The sequence below is a fragment of the Apteryx rowi genome, unplaced genomic scaffold (genome assembly GCF_003343035.1).
Source record: "Apteryx rowi isolate R43461 unplaced genomic scaffold, aptRow1 scaffold_193, whole genome shotgun sequence".
Lineage (NCBI taxonomy): Eukaryota > Metazoa > Chordata > Aves > Apterygiformes > Apterygidae > Apteryx > Apteryx rowi.
In genome coordinates this window covers 1,221,053-1,237,726 of record NW_020448230.1, presented here as the reverse complement: position 1 = coordinate 1,237,726, position 16,674 = coordinate 1,221,053, and the positions used below count along the sequence as shown (strand labels likewise).

The 16,674-nt window shown below is 41.2% G+C and overlaps 1 protein-coding gene across 14 annotated transcripts in view; it reads left to right on the top strand.

Annotated features, from left to right (window-relative positions):
• Positions 1-11,644: 11,644 nt before the first annotated feature.
• Positions 11,645-16,674, top strand: part of B3GALNT2 (beta-1,3-N-acetylgalactosaminyltransferase 2) — a 31,267-nt gene continuing 26,237 nt past the window's right edge. For all 14 annotated transcript variants that reach the window (XM_026062819.1, XM_026062817.1, XM_026062816.1 and 11 more), the window contains exon 1: positions 11,645-11,844. In XM_026062819.1, the coding sequence (XP_025918604.1) occupies positions 11,742-11,844 (103 nt within the window). In that variant the 5' untranslated portion in view covers positions 11,645-11,741. The remainder of the gene's footprint in view (positions 11,845-16,674) is intronic.

Below are 16,674 nucleotides of genomic sequence, written 5' to 3'. Positions count from 1 at the left end.
TGTTCCCAACTGGTTCAGGGGCTCTGAGAAGAAGGCTTGAGTATCATGTAACAAGGGAGCTAATGGGACAATGACTTTTCGCTGCAGTGACTTGTAACAATAGAATCAACTTTGGCAGAAGGAAAGAACACTTTAAAAACAATGGTCTGAAAAGGTGAATATTAAAGTCTAAAACAGTAATTGTTAATCAAGTTACTCTTCTGATACCRATGGAGGAACAAAATATATACTTTGGTAGGACTTGATATATAGTTTTCCTGTCTTCTCACTGTATAGGTAAAAATCTTTATGCTTTGGGCTAGAAAATATCATGGTTATGGCACTCCTTTAGGGTTACATCAGAATCTGGATTTGTTGCTTCAAGGAGACTAAAGAAAACTTGTGGGAGTTTTTTCCTAAGAAATAGAGATTTCTTGTACAGAAAAGTAATAATAATTAGTTTAAATCAATACAGTGACTTAAATAGTACCATAACATGTGAAGAATAACAGGCAAAATTACCAGAATAATTGCTATATAAAGTATTATAGGCATCTGCATATTTCTTCTTTAGGGAGAATGATACCTTGAAAGTGACAGTGAAGTACAATGCCGTGAGCAAATTTGAAATAAATATTGTACATTGCATCTAATTGAATTCAGAATTATTAAATTAAGTGTAGCCATTAATACCAGAACTGATATGGGAACAACTTTTCTGTTTGTTAAGAGGAAGATGCATGTCTGAGTTTATCAAATACAGTTTCATCACTCAAACTTGTAAATAAACGAAATGAGACACTTTACCCTAAAATAGGACATTTTCTTTCCTAAATTCCTGTTATGAAGTAGAAATTGCATGGGATCATCTATTACTGCCACCTACTCATAAAGTGATAAATAGCTGACTGAAACAGAAAAACGTAAATAATATGTAAATAAAAATGTAAATAACAAAATGTAAATAACAATAAATAAAAATGCAAATAAATAAGCCTCAACTAGAATGACCTTAAAAATGGATTTTAAATTAATACTTGTACACACAGAAACAGAGAGTGAGTATTTTAATTTTCATGGTCTGCATTCTCTAAGGTATCATGTGTCACCATGTCACTTTTGAGATGTGCTTGAACCTCACAGTTGAGTTCCAAACTTCTCAGTTTATGAAAAGATGAAATTCAGGTATAGGGTTTGGTTAAATAGATCCAGTGTCTAGATATAAACCATTAAAAAGTTTGGGGATCTTTGGGAGCATCAGTTGGAGCTGCTGTCTACTCCTTTCCTGCTTTTTTTTATTTCATTTTTCCAGTTTCTAGATGTAATTCTAGATGCCTTTCCCTCACTGGCGAAGCATTTACCAGCTGTGCCACCACTTACACCTTTGCCCTTTTTCTCCCTTCAGAAGGTGGTGTGATTGCAAATGGCAATAAGTCCTGGCTCTAGGGCTGAAGTGGGCCCCCAATACAGTGAGCTACTAATAATCTATTCTGCTTTCCTTTCATGTAACTGATAGTTGCTTTATTCTTTCACATTTAAACTTCTCTCCTGGCTTCTCTCCTGTTTTTTTTTATTTCATGTTTTTTCCAATTATTGGAATCTAGGTCAAATATCCTCTCGTATGCCACAGGGTAAGTATAAAGATAGAACTGAACGTAAGCCACTGCTTACCCTTGGAATAGCATTTTACTGAAAATGCACGAAGCATGACATAAGTGTGTATTTCAAAAGACCACCTATTCCACAAAATCTAYGTTATGTATCTTCTCACTGCACCATATCCTGTTGTGCCTTTCAATTTTGGGCTGCATACGACAGCCCTTTGTGTTTTGTACAGCGTGCTCTAAAGAGATGCACTGTTTTTTTCAAAGGAAGGAATGATCCAAACTTTCTGTCAGCTTGGTATTTATAGAAACAAACAATTGTAAAAACCTTTCACATGGCATCGATTTAAAGATTTTTGTAATGTAACAGCCTCTCTCTGGCAAATGTGGCTCACATGACTTTTGACTGAAAAATTATCCTTGACTTTCTTGTTCCAAAAATTCTGTTCACTACCAAGGTTCTTGTACTGATTCTTGACTGAGTTTCCCTGGAGAGCACATCAGCCTCTATCCTACTCATCAGAATACTGAACTGAGATTTCCAGTATACATATCTGCAGTGCTGATATATGAATATGTCTGTCATACCTTAAAAGATCATGTGAAAAAACTTCAGATGCCAAGATTCTCATGAAGAAATACCTCAACAGGAAATTTGAGAAAATATGGAATGTATAATAGCCTCTTTGAGGTCTTTTCTTCTCTCTCAAACTGTGCATGTATGTTTTGTTCAGGTATGTTTGCTTCAGACTATGGAAAATAACTATAGATAGTAACTATGAAATGCCTATTAATGAGAAATTAGATAGGGCTGTAAAACTGATTATATTGCTTTACAGTTCTGCCCATATCAGCTGAACAAATATTTGCAACAAGGATATGAACATATTTATGGATATTTAAACAGTAGCTGAATAAACATAAAACTACATTAAAAGATAGTTAAAGTAACTTAAGCATTCATTTAGAAAATGTCATAGTTAAATTTGCAGCATTCACTTCAGCTATGAATACTCARTTCTTCAAACTGGGGTGACTTTTGCAAGTCAAGCACACAGAAACTGAGGGGAAAAGCAATGTGAAATATTAGTTTCATTATTTTCCTGGTATCACACAGAGGCAATGACAGTTATTCTAAGGAGCACTGAGCACCTTAGCCTTGTGACACTCTTTCTTTGGTGGTCCCATCTCATTCATCTCACATCTTCTGCAACAAATGAAGCAGCCATCTGATATGTTCTCCAGCAAAGTATAGCCATTCTAAAGCAGGGCAGGTCCTATGTGGGAAAAAGAGCACACAGTGAGGTAAAAATATTTTTTATGAAATACAGCCTGCATATTATCAATCCAATGAGAGATAATAATGACATGATAAATAATATGCAGCTATATAATAAGCTTAACTTTCTACTAGATGTGATTAAGAAGCAAAGTTGCTGTCATAGGTCTCAGCAGGACTTTCTGGAAGCCTTACTCTCTTCCATATGCATAGCCTGAAGTCTTTGTGCCACTTGTCAGTTAGCTGTATATTAGCTACATGTGAAGTAGCTAACGCCTACCAACTGGCTATTGCCTGATTATTAGATATTTGGGGTTGTTCAGCATCTCTGCAAGACATTCCCCTGTCTGCTCTCAGAGATGTGCCTGTCAAGATTTAGCAGCTAGCATATATGCAGTATTGAGTCCATTTCTATTTTTGTTGATCATGAACATGACAACAAGTCAACTTGGAATATGATATTTATTATTGCTGTATTGATACATTTGGATTACTATGATGTCCTCCAAGCCAATTTTGCATGGTAGTTATAAACTCTTGTGCAGGTTAGGTTGGATCTGATTAAAAAAAAACCCAAACAATTAAACAACCCCTTCTTTCCAAGCAATGACAAGGATATTCTAATTTACCCCTTTCTAGCATAAGGGATGGTGACTTGGTCACCCACCAGGAGATGCTGATGTGGCCACTTTGTGAATAGAAATGAAATGTGAAGATCCACCTTTCCCAAAATGAAAGTGAGTTGAGGAAGGTTGGATTATTTTTTGTCTGAAGAAGATGCGAGAACTGTTTTGGTAGCTAAGCTCTTGCAATGCCAGTGAAAGGAAGACCCTGGTCAGAATATTCTTGGACCTCAGAGAAGTCAGTCTAAGCTGGGGCTTCTCACAGCAATGTGCCAAAACTGTTTAAAATGGTGAAAGAAAATAACAGGAAAGAAGAAGAGCGAGTTATAACCCTGTTGCAAAAGACATACTCCAGCAAAATTTCAAGCCCTTGCTCCAAATAGACATGAGAATAATTGAACTTTCAAATAAAAAAAGGTCTGCAAAATCAGACTAATAATTTTAGACAAAACAAGTACGTTTTTTCTTAATGTTCTTTTAGTTACCTTCCTTAACTTTTCAGAAATTATTAAATTGCTTTTGCTGAAACTTACCAAACATTTCAGTGTGAAACAGGTCATTGTCACTGCAACTTTCAGCCCAAGCAGCTACAGCGTGGAGCAGTTTGAAGAAATAGAAAGGGTATTCTTCAAGTGGGAAGCACTGGGCAGCCTTAACCAAAAATCCAGTGCTACTTATGACACCCTACAGCGCTGTAGTTTTGGTGATTCTTACAGCTCCCAGCTACAGGCTATTTTATTATCAACTGGTATGAAGGGACTGCAAGATTCAGTTCTTGTGCAACCAAGTCCTGAAGCATTTTAACCACCACTATGAAAAGAGTCATATCAGTGTATGTTCTATAAAGGAAATACTGACTTTTTGATCTTTTTAGTTCCTTGAAACTCTTAATAAAGGAGCACATAGAGCAGAACTGATAGTCATAATGTATCTGGATTTTTTTTTAAGTTTCTAGTCAGTSTCCCTTCAGACACCATTAAGGAAAATAGCCACGGGCAAAATCTTGTTAGATTCTTGCCTCCATTCAGTGTACAAATGAGTGCAGGCTTCATGCCACACCAGCTCCACAGTGTCTGCTGTCTAAAGCTTTCTGATAGCATCTCTCTTCATACCTGCCCATCATGGTCTTTAGAAAGTTGGCTGGTCACATGCCGCTGACTTTTCTTTGCCTCTACTAATTATATGAGCTGGTAGACCCTTCAGAAAGACAGCCACTTTTCCAGAGATCAGTTTTCAGAGGAGTTCCTCAGTCTGTCCTCAGGAGACCCCACAGATACCGATTGCATTAACAGCCCAAGCTGAGCACTCTAGGAACTTGTCTGTATCTGTACTTCATCATCATCAGTGGGAAGGCCAAAAGGAGAGGCAGGGAGACATCTCTTCCATTTGGGAAAATAAGCAAAATCCGTTTCTCCTAACAATCCTAAGGAAGGAAAGAAAAGGATTGATAATTCCCTAACTTCCTCAGTGCATACAGTGAATCTGTTTAGGTTATGAACTCTGGGAAAAACTAAGAGTAACATTTCCCACACTCCTAGGATGCAAACTTGCAACCCTTTAAACTAAACTAAAACCACTTTTACCCTGACTTGTAATCTCTTTGAATGTATTTTCTTTAAATAACTGAAGGCAGAATGACATTGTGGAATGAGATATATCAGTATTACTGGAAGGTGTGGAAAAAGCTTAGCCCCAAATCCCAAAATGGAATCTCTCACCACTCCTTCCTTTGCTTTCAAATGGAGCACACACAGATCAATAATAAAACATACAACTCCTTGGGGATAAACTCTGCTAAAATCCATGTGGCTTTACTGTGCTTCTTGTTCTTCTTGTCTGTTGCTAGTGTCCTAAAGAAATCCCAGCCACCCAGTCAGGGCGGGTTTGTCTTTTCATAGTAGCTATTTTCATGATTCTAAAATCTCTGGAAAACTTTCATTTTTAAAAGAACATATGGGCCAAGACTTTTCAAAAAGTKTGCCTAAAATCTTGAATCCATATTTACATACTCAGATATTAACTTGCTTCCCCAAAATACTAGTCACTCCATAGCCCTCAAGAATGTGAATGGAAAGTGGTTTGCTAATGGAAATCTGCACTTCTGAAAACCAGGTTAATATTTAGGTACCTACGTGTCTGATCATCTCAAGATTTAGAGAGAGGTGCACACTTTCAATGTTATACACAACGCGAGAAGTACTGCTGCTTGCACCATTAGCAGACTATGAAGCTGAGAGTCTTAGGTCAAATCTCTGGCTTTAAAAATCTTGGAGAAAGTTTTACAGCAAATGAAGTAAAAAAGTTGTCCTTTGTGAATGAACTCTATTTTTAATCCTTCATGACCAATAAAAATGCATATATATCGTCCTTTTGACCAGGATAAATAAAACTAGGAAAATTTTTCTCCCGTTTTGTACATTATATAGTCCTTTATCCTTGAGCATGGTGAGTGCATGATTGTACAGACAGCAAGGTATTAAGGAATTGGGTCCTCTGTTTTGTCTGCAGGAATGGACATGTTTATTAGTAAGATCCCCATCAGTTCACCTGGACTGGAGTAAAGCTTAGGGAGAGAACCTATTAACTATAAGGAATATAGGAAAATACAGAGTAATGTTAACAGTTGGACCAGTTTTCATTTCTGCAGCTGAATCTGCTAAAAGGCAAGTCAAATGGAAATGGTGATTAATAACACTAACATTTTTTTCTTATTTTTTTTCCTAGTACTATTACTTGCCGCCAAGTATATACTCATTTGTGTATTAAATATGTGCGTGTGCAAACAAAATAAAGTTGATGTATTTCCAACACATTTTCCTTTTGCTGTTTAAACCCAATATATAAAAGTTAAAATCATTTGTTTTCCTTGCAATATCTCACCCCAGCTGACAAAAAATTAATTTTAACTAAACTGTGCAAAAGGACTTTAAACATTTTCCAATCACTTTTTACAGCTTGAGGATTTTCAAAACCAAATTTATGCTTTTCCTAAAAACTCAATCCTTCCCTTCAATTATACTTTATATGTATCCGGTTCTATTACTAAATTATGTGTTTCTGATAGAAAAGCATCAGCAAGCCTTCATTTACACCTTATAGTCATTACACATTAACTTTTAGATTATACATTAACTCCTCAGAAGCACCTGATTATTTATGCACATCACTTTTTCAGACAAATTCACCCTGCAGAAGGCCAGGGAAATATTTCTCTGCTATCTGTGTTCAAAAAGATCAGAAACAAGAAACTTCTCAAAGTGCCTACAATCTTATGCTAATCTTATCTAACCTTATTTAAACCCACAGCACTGCACTGCAGTGAGCAATGTTTTGTGGATGGTGCCCCTCCTGCCTGGTCAGTCTAGACCCTCCCAGCTACTGAAAGTGGTGGCTGTAGGTGAGATGCAAAATTGAGCTTGGACTATTAACATCTCATAACATACTTTCTCAAGAGCAAGAATGTTACCATCATTTCTTGGCCATGCTACAGTCATGACACTTTGATTTTCTAAAGTTCCCCTGTAATTTTAGTCAAATAACATATTCCACTTTTTGGAATAACATAGCGCACTCAGAAACACTTATGTTGCTGAGTGCTGTAATGCTGTTGCAGTTCTTTGCCAAAGTGAAGCACTCTGTTAGTTTTATTGGATTAATAAAGGATTGTTCTGGGAAGCTACTTTTTTATTACACAATGACTTTTTAAGAGGATCAGTCTGCAGATAATTGTAGTGTTGCACAAATACAGGCATACCTCAGTGATATTGTGGGTTTGGTTCCAGACCACCGCAATAAAGTGAATACCGCAATAAAGTGAGTCACACACATTTTTTGGTTTCCCAGTGCATATAAAAGTTATGTTTACACTATACGGTAGTCTGTTAAATGTTCAATAGCATTACGTCTAAAAAAAAATGTACATACCTTAATTAAAAAATACTTTATTGCTAAAAAATGCTAACCATCATCTGAGCCTTCAGCGAGTCGTAATCTTTTTGCTGATGGAGGGTCTTGCCTCGATGTTGATGGCTGCTGACTGATCGGGGTGGTGGCTGCTGAAGGTTGGGGTGGCTGTGGCAATTTCTTAAAATAAGGCAGCGGTGAAGTTTGCCGCATCGATTGACTCTTCCTTTCACGAAGGATTTCTCTGTAGCATGCRATGCTGTTTGATAGCATTTTACCCACAATAGAACTTCTTTCCAAATTGGAGTCAATGCTCTCAAACCCTGCTGCTGCTTTATCAACTAAGTTTATGTCATATTCTAAATTCTTTGTTGTCATTTCAACAATGTTCACAGCATCTTCACCGGGAGTAGATTCCATCTCAAGAAACCACTTTCTTTGCTCATCCATAAGAAGCAACTCCTCATCCATTAAAGTTTTATCATGAGATTGCAGCAATTCAGTCACATCTTCAGGCTCTACTTCTCATTCTAGTTCTCTTGCTATATTTCCACCACCTCTGCAGTTACTTCCTCCACTGAAGTCTTGAACCCCTCAAAGTCATCCAGGAGGGTTGGAATCAACTTCTTCCAAACTCCTGTGAATGTTGATATTTTGACCTCCTCCCATGCATCTCAAATGTTCTTAATGGCATCTAGAATGGTGAATCCTTCCCAGAAGGTTTTCAATTTACTTTGCCCAGATCCATCAGAGGAATCACCACCTACAGCAGCTATAGCCTTGCGAAATGTATTTCTTAAATAATAAGACCTGAAAGACAAAATGACTCCTTGATCCATAGGCTGCAGAATGGATGTTGTGTTAGCAGGCATGAAAACAACATTAATCTCACTGTACATCTCCATCAGAGCTCTTGGGTGACCAGGTGCATTGTCAATGAGCAGTAATATTTTGAAAGGAATCTTTTTTCTGAGCAGTAGGTCTCAACAGTGGGCTTAAAATATTCAGTAAACCATGTTGTAAACAGATATGCCGTCATCCAGGCTTTGTAGTTCCATTTATAGAGCACAGGCAGAGCAGACTGAGCATAATTCTTAAGGGCCCTCGGATTTTCCGAATGGTAAATGAGCATTGGCTTCAACTTAAAGTCACGAGCTGCATTAGCCCCTAACAAGAGAGTCAGCCTGTCCTCTGAAGCTTTGAAGCCAGGCATTGACTTCTCTCTAGCTATGAAAGTCCTAGATGGCATCTTCTTCCAATATAAGGCTGTTTCGTCTACATTGAAAATCTGTTGTTTAGTGTAGCCACCTTCCTCAATTCTCTTAGCTRGATCTTCTGSATAACTTGCTGCAGCTTCTGCATCAGCACTTGCTGCTTCACCTTGCACTTCGATGTTATGGAGACGGCTTCTTTCCGGAAACCTCATGAACCAACCTCTGCTAGCCTCAGACTTTTCTTCTGCAGCTTCCTCACCTCTCTCAGCCTTCCTAGAACTGAAGGGAGTTAGGGCCTTGCACCGGATTAGGCTTTGGTTTAAGGGAACATTGTGGCCRGTTTGATCTTCTATCCAGACCACTAAAACTTTCTCCATATCAGCAATAAGGCTGCTTCGCTTTCTTATCATTCATGCGTTCACTGGAGTAGCACTTTGAATTTCCTTCAGGAACTTTTCCTTTGCATTCACAACGTGGCTCACTGTTTGGCGCAAGAGGCCGAGCTTTCGGCCCATCTCAGCTTTCAACATGCCTTCCTCACTAAGCTTCATCATTTCAAGCTTTTGATTTAAAGTGAAAGACATGTGACTCTTCCTTTCACTTGAATGCTTAGAGGCTGCGGTCGGGTTATTAACTGCCCTAATTTCCATATCRCTGTGTCTCGGGGAGTAGGGAGGCCCGAGGAGAGGGGGAGAGATGGGGGAATGGCTGGTCGATGGAGCAGTCAAAACAGACACAACATTTATCGATTAAATTTGCTGTCTTATATGGGCACAGTTCGTGGCACCCCAAAACAATTCCAATAGTAATATCAAAGATCACTGATCACAGATCACCACAACAGATATAATAATAATGAAAAAGTTTGAAATATTGCAAGAATTACCAAAATGTGACACAGAGACATGAAGTGAACACATGCTGTTGGAAAAATGGCGCCGATAGACTTGCTTGACGCAGAGTTGCTACAAACCTTCAATTTGTAAAAAATGCAATATCTGCGAAGTGCAGTAAAGCGAAGCGCAATAAAACAAGGTATGCCTGTAAAGATTAACTAGGGAAGGTTTTTTTCGCTAGTCCTTCAGAGCTACAATGAGCACAAGAATGAAAGCCCCAGAGAAAAAGAGCTACTGCTGTGTCTCTTGTGTTCTTATAATCAAAAGAATAAAATATAAAATAATCTCTTATAATAATAATACATAATATAATCCATTATAATTGAAAGAAGTTATTTTCTGAGGTGTGACCAGTCTGCAGGACCTCAAGGCTATTTGGCCTTACAATCAACAGTAATAGCTTGGGAGGACCAATCTGCTACCAGGGGATGACCAGAGTACAACATATTCTAGCTAAAATGGCCATCCTTTAGCATTCTGTCTCTGCTTTAGCTCATTAGGGTAGCCAGGATAGAGTTTCTCTAGCAGGTCTACATCTCTACTGAGATGTGGTCTTCAAGGACGGCTTCCATACAGTTCAAAGCCCTGCCTCCTTTCCATGGCACTAAGAAAAGGCACAGAGCTGAGAATGAAATATCCATATTCACCTTCTGGCTGTTTCACAGAGTTCTGAGAGACCACTGACAAATTGCTTGGCATCTCTGATTATTTACTCAGCTAAATAGGGGCAGAGCCCCTTCTCTGGCCCTCAGGATGGTACAGCACAGCTTGCATCTCTACACCTAAACTCTCTTCCCCCAGAACAGGGTGGTTGTACGGCCTCCTGGGCACAGTCCCCGGCCCGTGCTATCCCCTGGGATAGCGTGTATGAGTGCTGGTAGGCCAGGGCCAAAACTGCATCAGGGACGTTGGTGGCATGATGGCAGTTAAACACTATGGACAGCTATGCTTGCACTGGTGCCCTGGCACTGTCCAGTTCACTGCTCCAGACACAGCCTCTGTGCCTCAGCTCCCCTCTCCGTGGAAGGGGTAAAACAATAAGTAGCTTTCAAGGATGTTGTAAAATATCAATAGCAGCAGAGGGAGCTGCTAGCACAGAATAATGCAAGTGTTGGTGCTTCCATTTTATAGTGGTATCGTAGACATGTAAGGTGTCGCTGTTCTGGAGTCTAAGATTTGATTTGATACATGCTTGGGGTGTCCATGCAGCTTATAAGGGATTGTGAGGACACCTAATCAGGAAATGGATTTAAATGCCTACATTTCAAATTTCTGATTAAAAGGGAGCCTGAATAATAACAGGACAAGCAACTTTTCCACTGAGAAGGAAAGAACTGAAACAGTAACATATTTCCTCCATTTGAGAGGTGCACTTGGAGACATCACCGATTAACCTTTGGCATTAGGCATAAACAAAAGCTGTTCTTATGAGCAGCAAAACTAGAGAAGCCCAGTGTCCTCCACAGCCACGTCCTTCCCCCTCGCGCTCCAGCCTCTCCTGCTCCCTGGGCTCCCCGACACGGGCGGGCCGTGGGACGGCAGCCGGCCTGGCCTCGGGCCTGCCTGGGGGCTGCCAATGCCGAGCGGGACAGGCGCCGCTCGGGGCCTGCGGGCCACCGCCTCAGAGCGGGTTTAGAAGCAGTATATATATATATGCGGCTTTTCATCTGCTAAGTGACCCCAATGCAGCTGACTTCTGCCACACGTTTCTTGGGTGTTTCGCTGCCTTACGGTCAACTGCCAGCACCGGGGAGAGAGAAAAGAAGTGACCGAGAGCAGGGGGCACCGAGGTGCCCGTGCCCCTCCCGTCAGCCAGGGCCTCCTTTAACGCGCTCCTTCAGGGAAAAACAGTGCTGTTTTCGCTCGGAGGTATGTTTCTCCTTCCCCCCACCATTTAGTCTCCAGTATCACATAAAGCATGAGGCAAAGCCCCCTCTCCCAGGTGCCGCCCGGCGCCCCCTCCCCGGCCCGGCCCGGCCCGCCTCGCCTCAGCCTCCCGGCGCCGCCCCGCGGCATTGTGGGGGTTGTAGGCGGCCGCCACCGCCGCCCGCGTCGCCGTCGCCCGCCGGGGCCGGGGCGGGACTGCAGCTCCCGGCGGCCGCGGGGCAGCGGAGCCAGGCCCGGCCCGACCGAGCGGCGGCGGCGGCGCAGGGAGGAGCTGCGGGCGGCCGAGTGGGCCCGTAGCCGCGACGCGGCTGGGGGAGGCCGGCGCGGACGGGACGGGACGGGGCTGGCTGCGGCCAATGCGAAATTGGCTGGTGCTGCTGTGCCCCTGTGCGGTCGGGGTCGCGCTGCACCTCTGGCTGCTGCTCAGCTGCCCCGGCRGCCCCGGGAGGCACCCGGCAGGTAGGGAAGAGGCGGGCGGCGGGGCTGCCGGCGGCACGGGCACCCTGGCGGGCGCCGCCGCGGAGGCTCCGGGAGCGGGGCGAGGAGGCGATGGGGGCGGGGGGGAGAGGAAGCGGGCCGGGCTGTTTGCCGGCGGCTGTTCGGCCGCCAGCCGCTCGGTCGCTTGGCGGGGCGCCGTGTGCGGGGGTATCTCTGCTGTGGGGTGGGGGTGGGGGGTGCGGCCGTGGCCGTTAAACGGCTCGCGCCGTTCCCCGGCGGGGGCGGGCGGCCTCTGCGGCTGCTCCCGGCTCTGGGGAGCCGCTTCCCGGCCGGCGGCCCCGGCGTGCGGGGCTGGGTGGTGGCACGTGGTCTGCAGGGGGACCCGGCGTGAGAGGCCGGTGTGGGTTTATCGGAGAAAAACCATTATGGAGAGCAGGAGAACAAGGTTGGGTCTCCGTTCATAAGCTGGAGGTGCTGGCTGTGATTCCGCTAAGTGATGGCGGAGAGCACGTTGGAGCTTCCTTCGATGGCGGCAGCCTCCGTCAAAAGTGTCTCTGCACCACGGTGCAGTCTTGCTCTTACTGAGATATGTGGTGGGGAAAAAAAAATCCGTTGATTTTATTTGTGTGGGATCGTACCCCATCCTACTAATAGCTTTTTGCACTTTGCTATGTGTGAAAAATCCCTAAAGACATATGTTGCACTCCTCATGAGTTGTGTTTTTTAGGCCCCAAATCAACCAAAGTGGTAGAAACGGGCATCCATTGGAAGAGAAACCAACCAACCATAGATGCTGTTTGAGGACACTAAAAAAAAAAAAAAATCCTGCTCACTTTTAGATACCCTGGGAAAAGAACATTTCTTAAAGCTGGGGACCTACTTAGAACTTTGTGTAGAGACCTAGTAGTCTGTTCATTAACAAAAACACGCTTTATTACCAGTTTCAGTTACCTTTGCAGAGCATATGCAACTGTGAGGAAACAGGAGTCTGTTTGCTGATTGCCAGTGGTAATTAATAATGCAGGTGTGAAAGGACAAGGTCAGTGAATTTGAGTAGCCTGAAAGCCACAGAGTTGTACAGATGTCACTGTGTCTGTATTCTTGCAGTTGCATAACAAATGAGTGGTAGTGACTCTTGAGTGATAAGAGAACACAAGTTACTATTATTAGCCTGAAGTACGTTCAAATTGTCTGGATTGTTTTGTTCTTCATCTTCCATGGTGCCGTTCTTGTTAATTCAATRCATTGATTTGCAATTGGAAGTGGCAGTGTGGAATTTCATGATGACCTTCTCTACAGAGCCCTTTTTTGTCCTAACAAACATTTCTAAAGAAAACCCAGAAGTTTCTCACTGAGGGAGGGGAGAAGCATTCCTGTTTGTAGTTTCAGTGTTACAAGCAGTTGTTATTGGACTTTGTGCTTATTATTGTGGAATTACATTTCATTTAATAGTGTTAGAACAAGAATATATGTATTTTTTAGCACAGTATCTCTTTCTGGATTAAAAAAAGTAAGAAGGCATCCTGTTTGTGCAGGGGTTGTGGAGTTGTAACCTGTTGAATAAGTGTTGATGCTGAGGAGAGAGACTGATGCTTCTTACAAAAAGACAACTTCTATCATCCTTAGGAAAATGCTCAATATTATACATGTACTGTCTCCTCGTAGGTCTGATCTTCACATGATAATTTAAAGAGTTTGCCTCCTAGCCTTTAGAAAGTATTGTGCAATGTACAAGCTGTAGGTATGGCTGCCTTGTCAGAGTAAAGAAGGAGGAGCTAAGGGACTTCTCTTATCTCTGATGTCTCATATACTATTTTTTTTATTATTCAGAGTGTTTTAGGAACATTAATATACAACAGCGTAAGAAATACTCCTATTTATTAAAATTCTTCTTGAACCTGAAACAATTCAAAAGGGTCTGGTACTGCATGGTAAAGCCAGTCTTGTTTCATTCAACTGAGTAACCTTTTTTTTTTTTTCCTTTCCCTTGTTTACTGCTTCTGCTGCTTTTTTATTATCTACTACCTGGATTCACTGGCATGAATAAAAACTAAATTTGATCATGGGACAGTGTTTTACAGTAGCTGTGACATTAAAAATATTATTTATGTATAAGCTGGTATTTCATTAGTTTACATAGTGTCTCAACACTAGCAAAATTAGCTATCAGCAGAGGCCAAAGGCAGAGCTGTATGTTAATCTGGGTTTGCAATGCTTTTCTCCTCAGAGGACTGTGGATGTAACTTGTGATGATTTTGCAGTTATAACTGAAATCTCCATCTATACATTGTATTAACTGTTACTCTTGGCAACCTGTGGTTAGTTAATTGTTTCCCATCTTTAAAAACAGGGAGTAGAGCAAAGAAAAGTGTTTGTAACTGTTTTTATCAAGCTAACGTAAACATTTTTTTAATTAGATGTTACTTTGTACTGCAAATGCGATGGGAAATTAAAAGCTTCAACTAATATGCTCTTTTTTTAAAAGCTTAATTCTGCTCTCAGTAGTTAGAGCACCAAAAAAGAATGGAAATATCTGTTAGAAAGATGATGGCCTRTTTTAATGGTTTAGTACCTACCTGTCATGACTGAATTGTGAACACAGAACTAGAATGGACCTTTTGGGCCATCAAGCCTGTTTACTTTTTCTAATAAGCAACTCCTGATCTTTCTCTTAAAATAGCGGCTGGGCAGCTTATATTTATTTAGTGGAGGGGTGGGATGGGTTTTTGTTTGTTTGGATTTCTAGCAGTCTTCGGAATAGGCTCCTCCAGAAGTTTTTTGCCCTGATTAGAAATGTTTTCTTGCTTGTGGCCTAAACTTACTTGCAACTGGTTGATGCCCTTCTGTTCTTGGGCCAATTTTGTCCTGTTAAAAGGGTCTTTCTTGTCCTTCAAGTACACCTCTATCATGTAACTGTAGAGAGCAAAGGTATCTGTTTTAAACCTTTGTTTTCCTAAGCTGAGCAATTCAGGTATTTCTAATCTCTATTTGTGAAATAAGCTTTCCATTTCTCTTGTCTTTGTAGTGATGTATTTCTGTTGTTTACATCTAAAGTCATAGGCAATGTTCTGAATGAGTCTTCGCTTATTCCTTCTATTTCTCTGCCCCTATTGGAAGTACCTCCTGTAATAAATCCTTCTTCACAGCTACCCTCTACTAAAAGCCCATTGTGAAACCACATGCTGTGGCCCTCAGAGTCACTCATCTCTCCCTGTGCAGTATTCTGATTTTTCCTCTGTGTTTGTTACGACTTTCACCTTGGTGTCACAGAAGGTGGTAAAGTGTACTTCTTGGAGGCTGCACTCATAAACTGAAAGAAATAAATAGGATCAGTTCCAAGGCCTGAAGGCGCTGGCCTTTGCCTTAGTGTCCTGACTCTAGTGGCTCTTTGCTGCTCTCTTTTTGCTCTTCAGTTAATGGGACTGTAATTTACACTTCTGGGCAAGGCTTTGCATAAGAGTATGTTTTTATTTATTATGTTGGAGTTCATGTTTTACTGGTTACAAACAGTGACTATCCAAAGGAGATTTCTAGGTAGAAAGCTTTAGTTAATTTTTGTAAAAATCTTATCTAAGTGCTAATTATAAAATTACTTCAGAAACTTAAGTTAGAAAGAAGAAAAGACCTGCTTTTAGCACTCCAATTGGATTCAGTGCTTTGTTGCTGTTTGTATGTTTTGATTGATAGCATGAATCTGGTGATGATGGCTTCTTGAGTAGAAAATTACCCATTTTGGGGCCTCAGTTAGTGTACCTAATCAGAGCGCCCCACACATTAAAATGCAATATACTACTACTCTGCTGATGCTAGTGCCTTTTAAGACATTATTCCAGTTATGTTTCTGGGGGTGTGGTGGCAGCTAAAATTTGGTCTTTTTTTTTTTTTTTTTTTTTAAAGTCATTCTTTTATTAGTGAATATTTATGCAATAAAATTAATAAACCCCCCACCATTTTCTAGAAACTGCTTGTATACCATCTGCTGTCCTGTGGTTCAACATGTATTTCTTCAAGTGTGGGTATAATGGAACTGTATACAGGGTTGGTTAGGCTTGTGTTTAGTGATTCACCTTGCAGAATTAGGATTACGTCCTGCATAGACTAGCCTGTGTGCATGACAGGTGGCAGAGGAGGAAGGAGATTTTAACCTGCTTTTGGCTTTTCAATATAGAAATAATATGTAGAAACAACCTCTGAGGTTGTGAATGATACCGTGCTCCTTAAGAAGAATATCTAGCAAAATGCAATACTTTCGTAAGAAAAGATGTCTCTCAAAATATGATAACCTTACCTGTCAGGGAGTTGTATATTGCTTGGTCACAAAGTTATTTCACCTTTCATAAACATGTAAAGACTAATAGGTTGGTGGCCTTGGAAATTGAAGTCTGTCAACAGATCAGGTTTGTCATTGGCAATTGCTGYGCAGTTCTGCCTAAAATGCCAGTTGTTTCCTGTCCTTGATCTATCAGGTCTTACTAGAACATTGCCTTTCAGGGATGGACCATCCATGAAATGAACATCCCACTGATGTTTGATGGGCATGAAAGGATTGACAAAGAATCTGCAACAAAGCTCTAGTTTTGGTTTTGTCATGAACCTTATAATCCTTACTGTCAATAGTCAAGAGTTCTCTCTTGACAGTCTGTGCTGACAAATACTTGTGAATGGAATTGGGATTTTTTTTTTTTTTTAAGTTGGAGTCATTCTGTGGACTGATGTCTGATACCTTGCAAACTGCTAATGAGCAGTACTGCGGGCTTGCATTTTTGATGCATTTGGCTTTGGAGTAAAGGGCAAAGAGTACCACTTCTGCCAGAGTTTGAGAACGAGCCTTGTGGCTGAGGGAAATTGTTC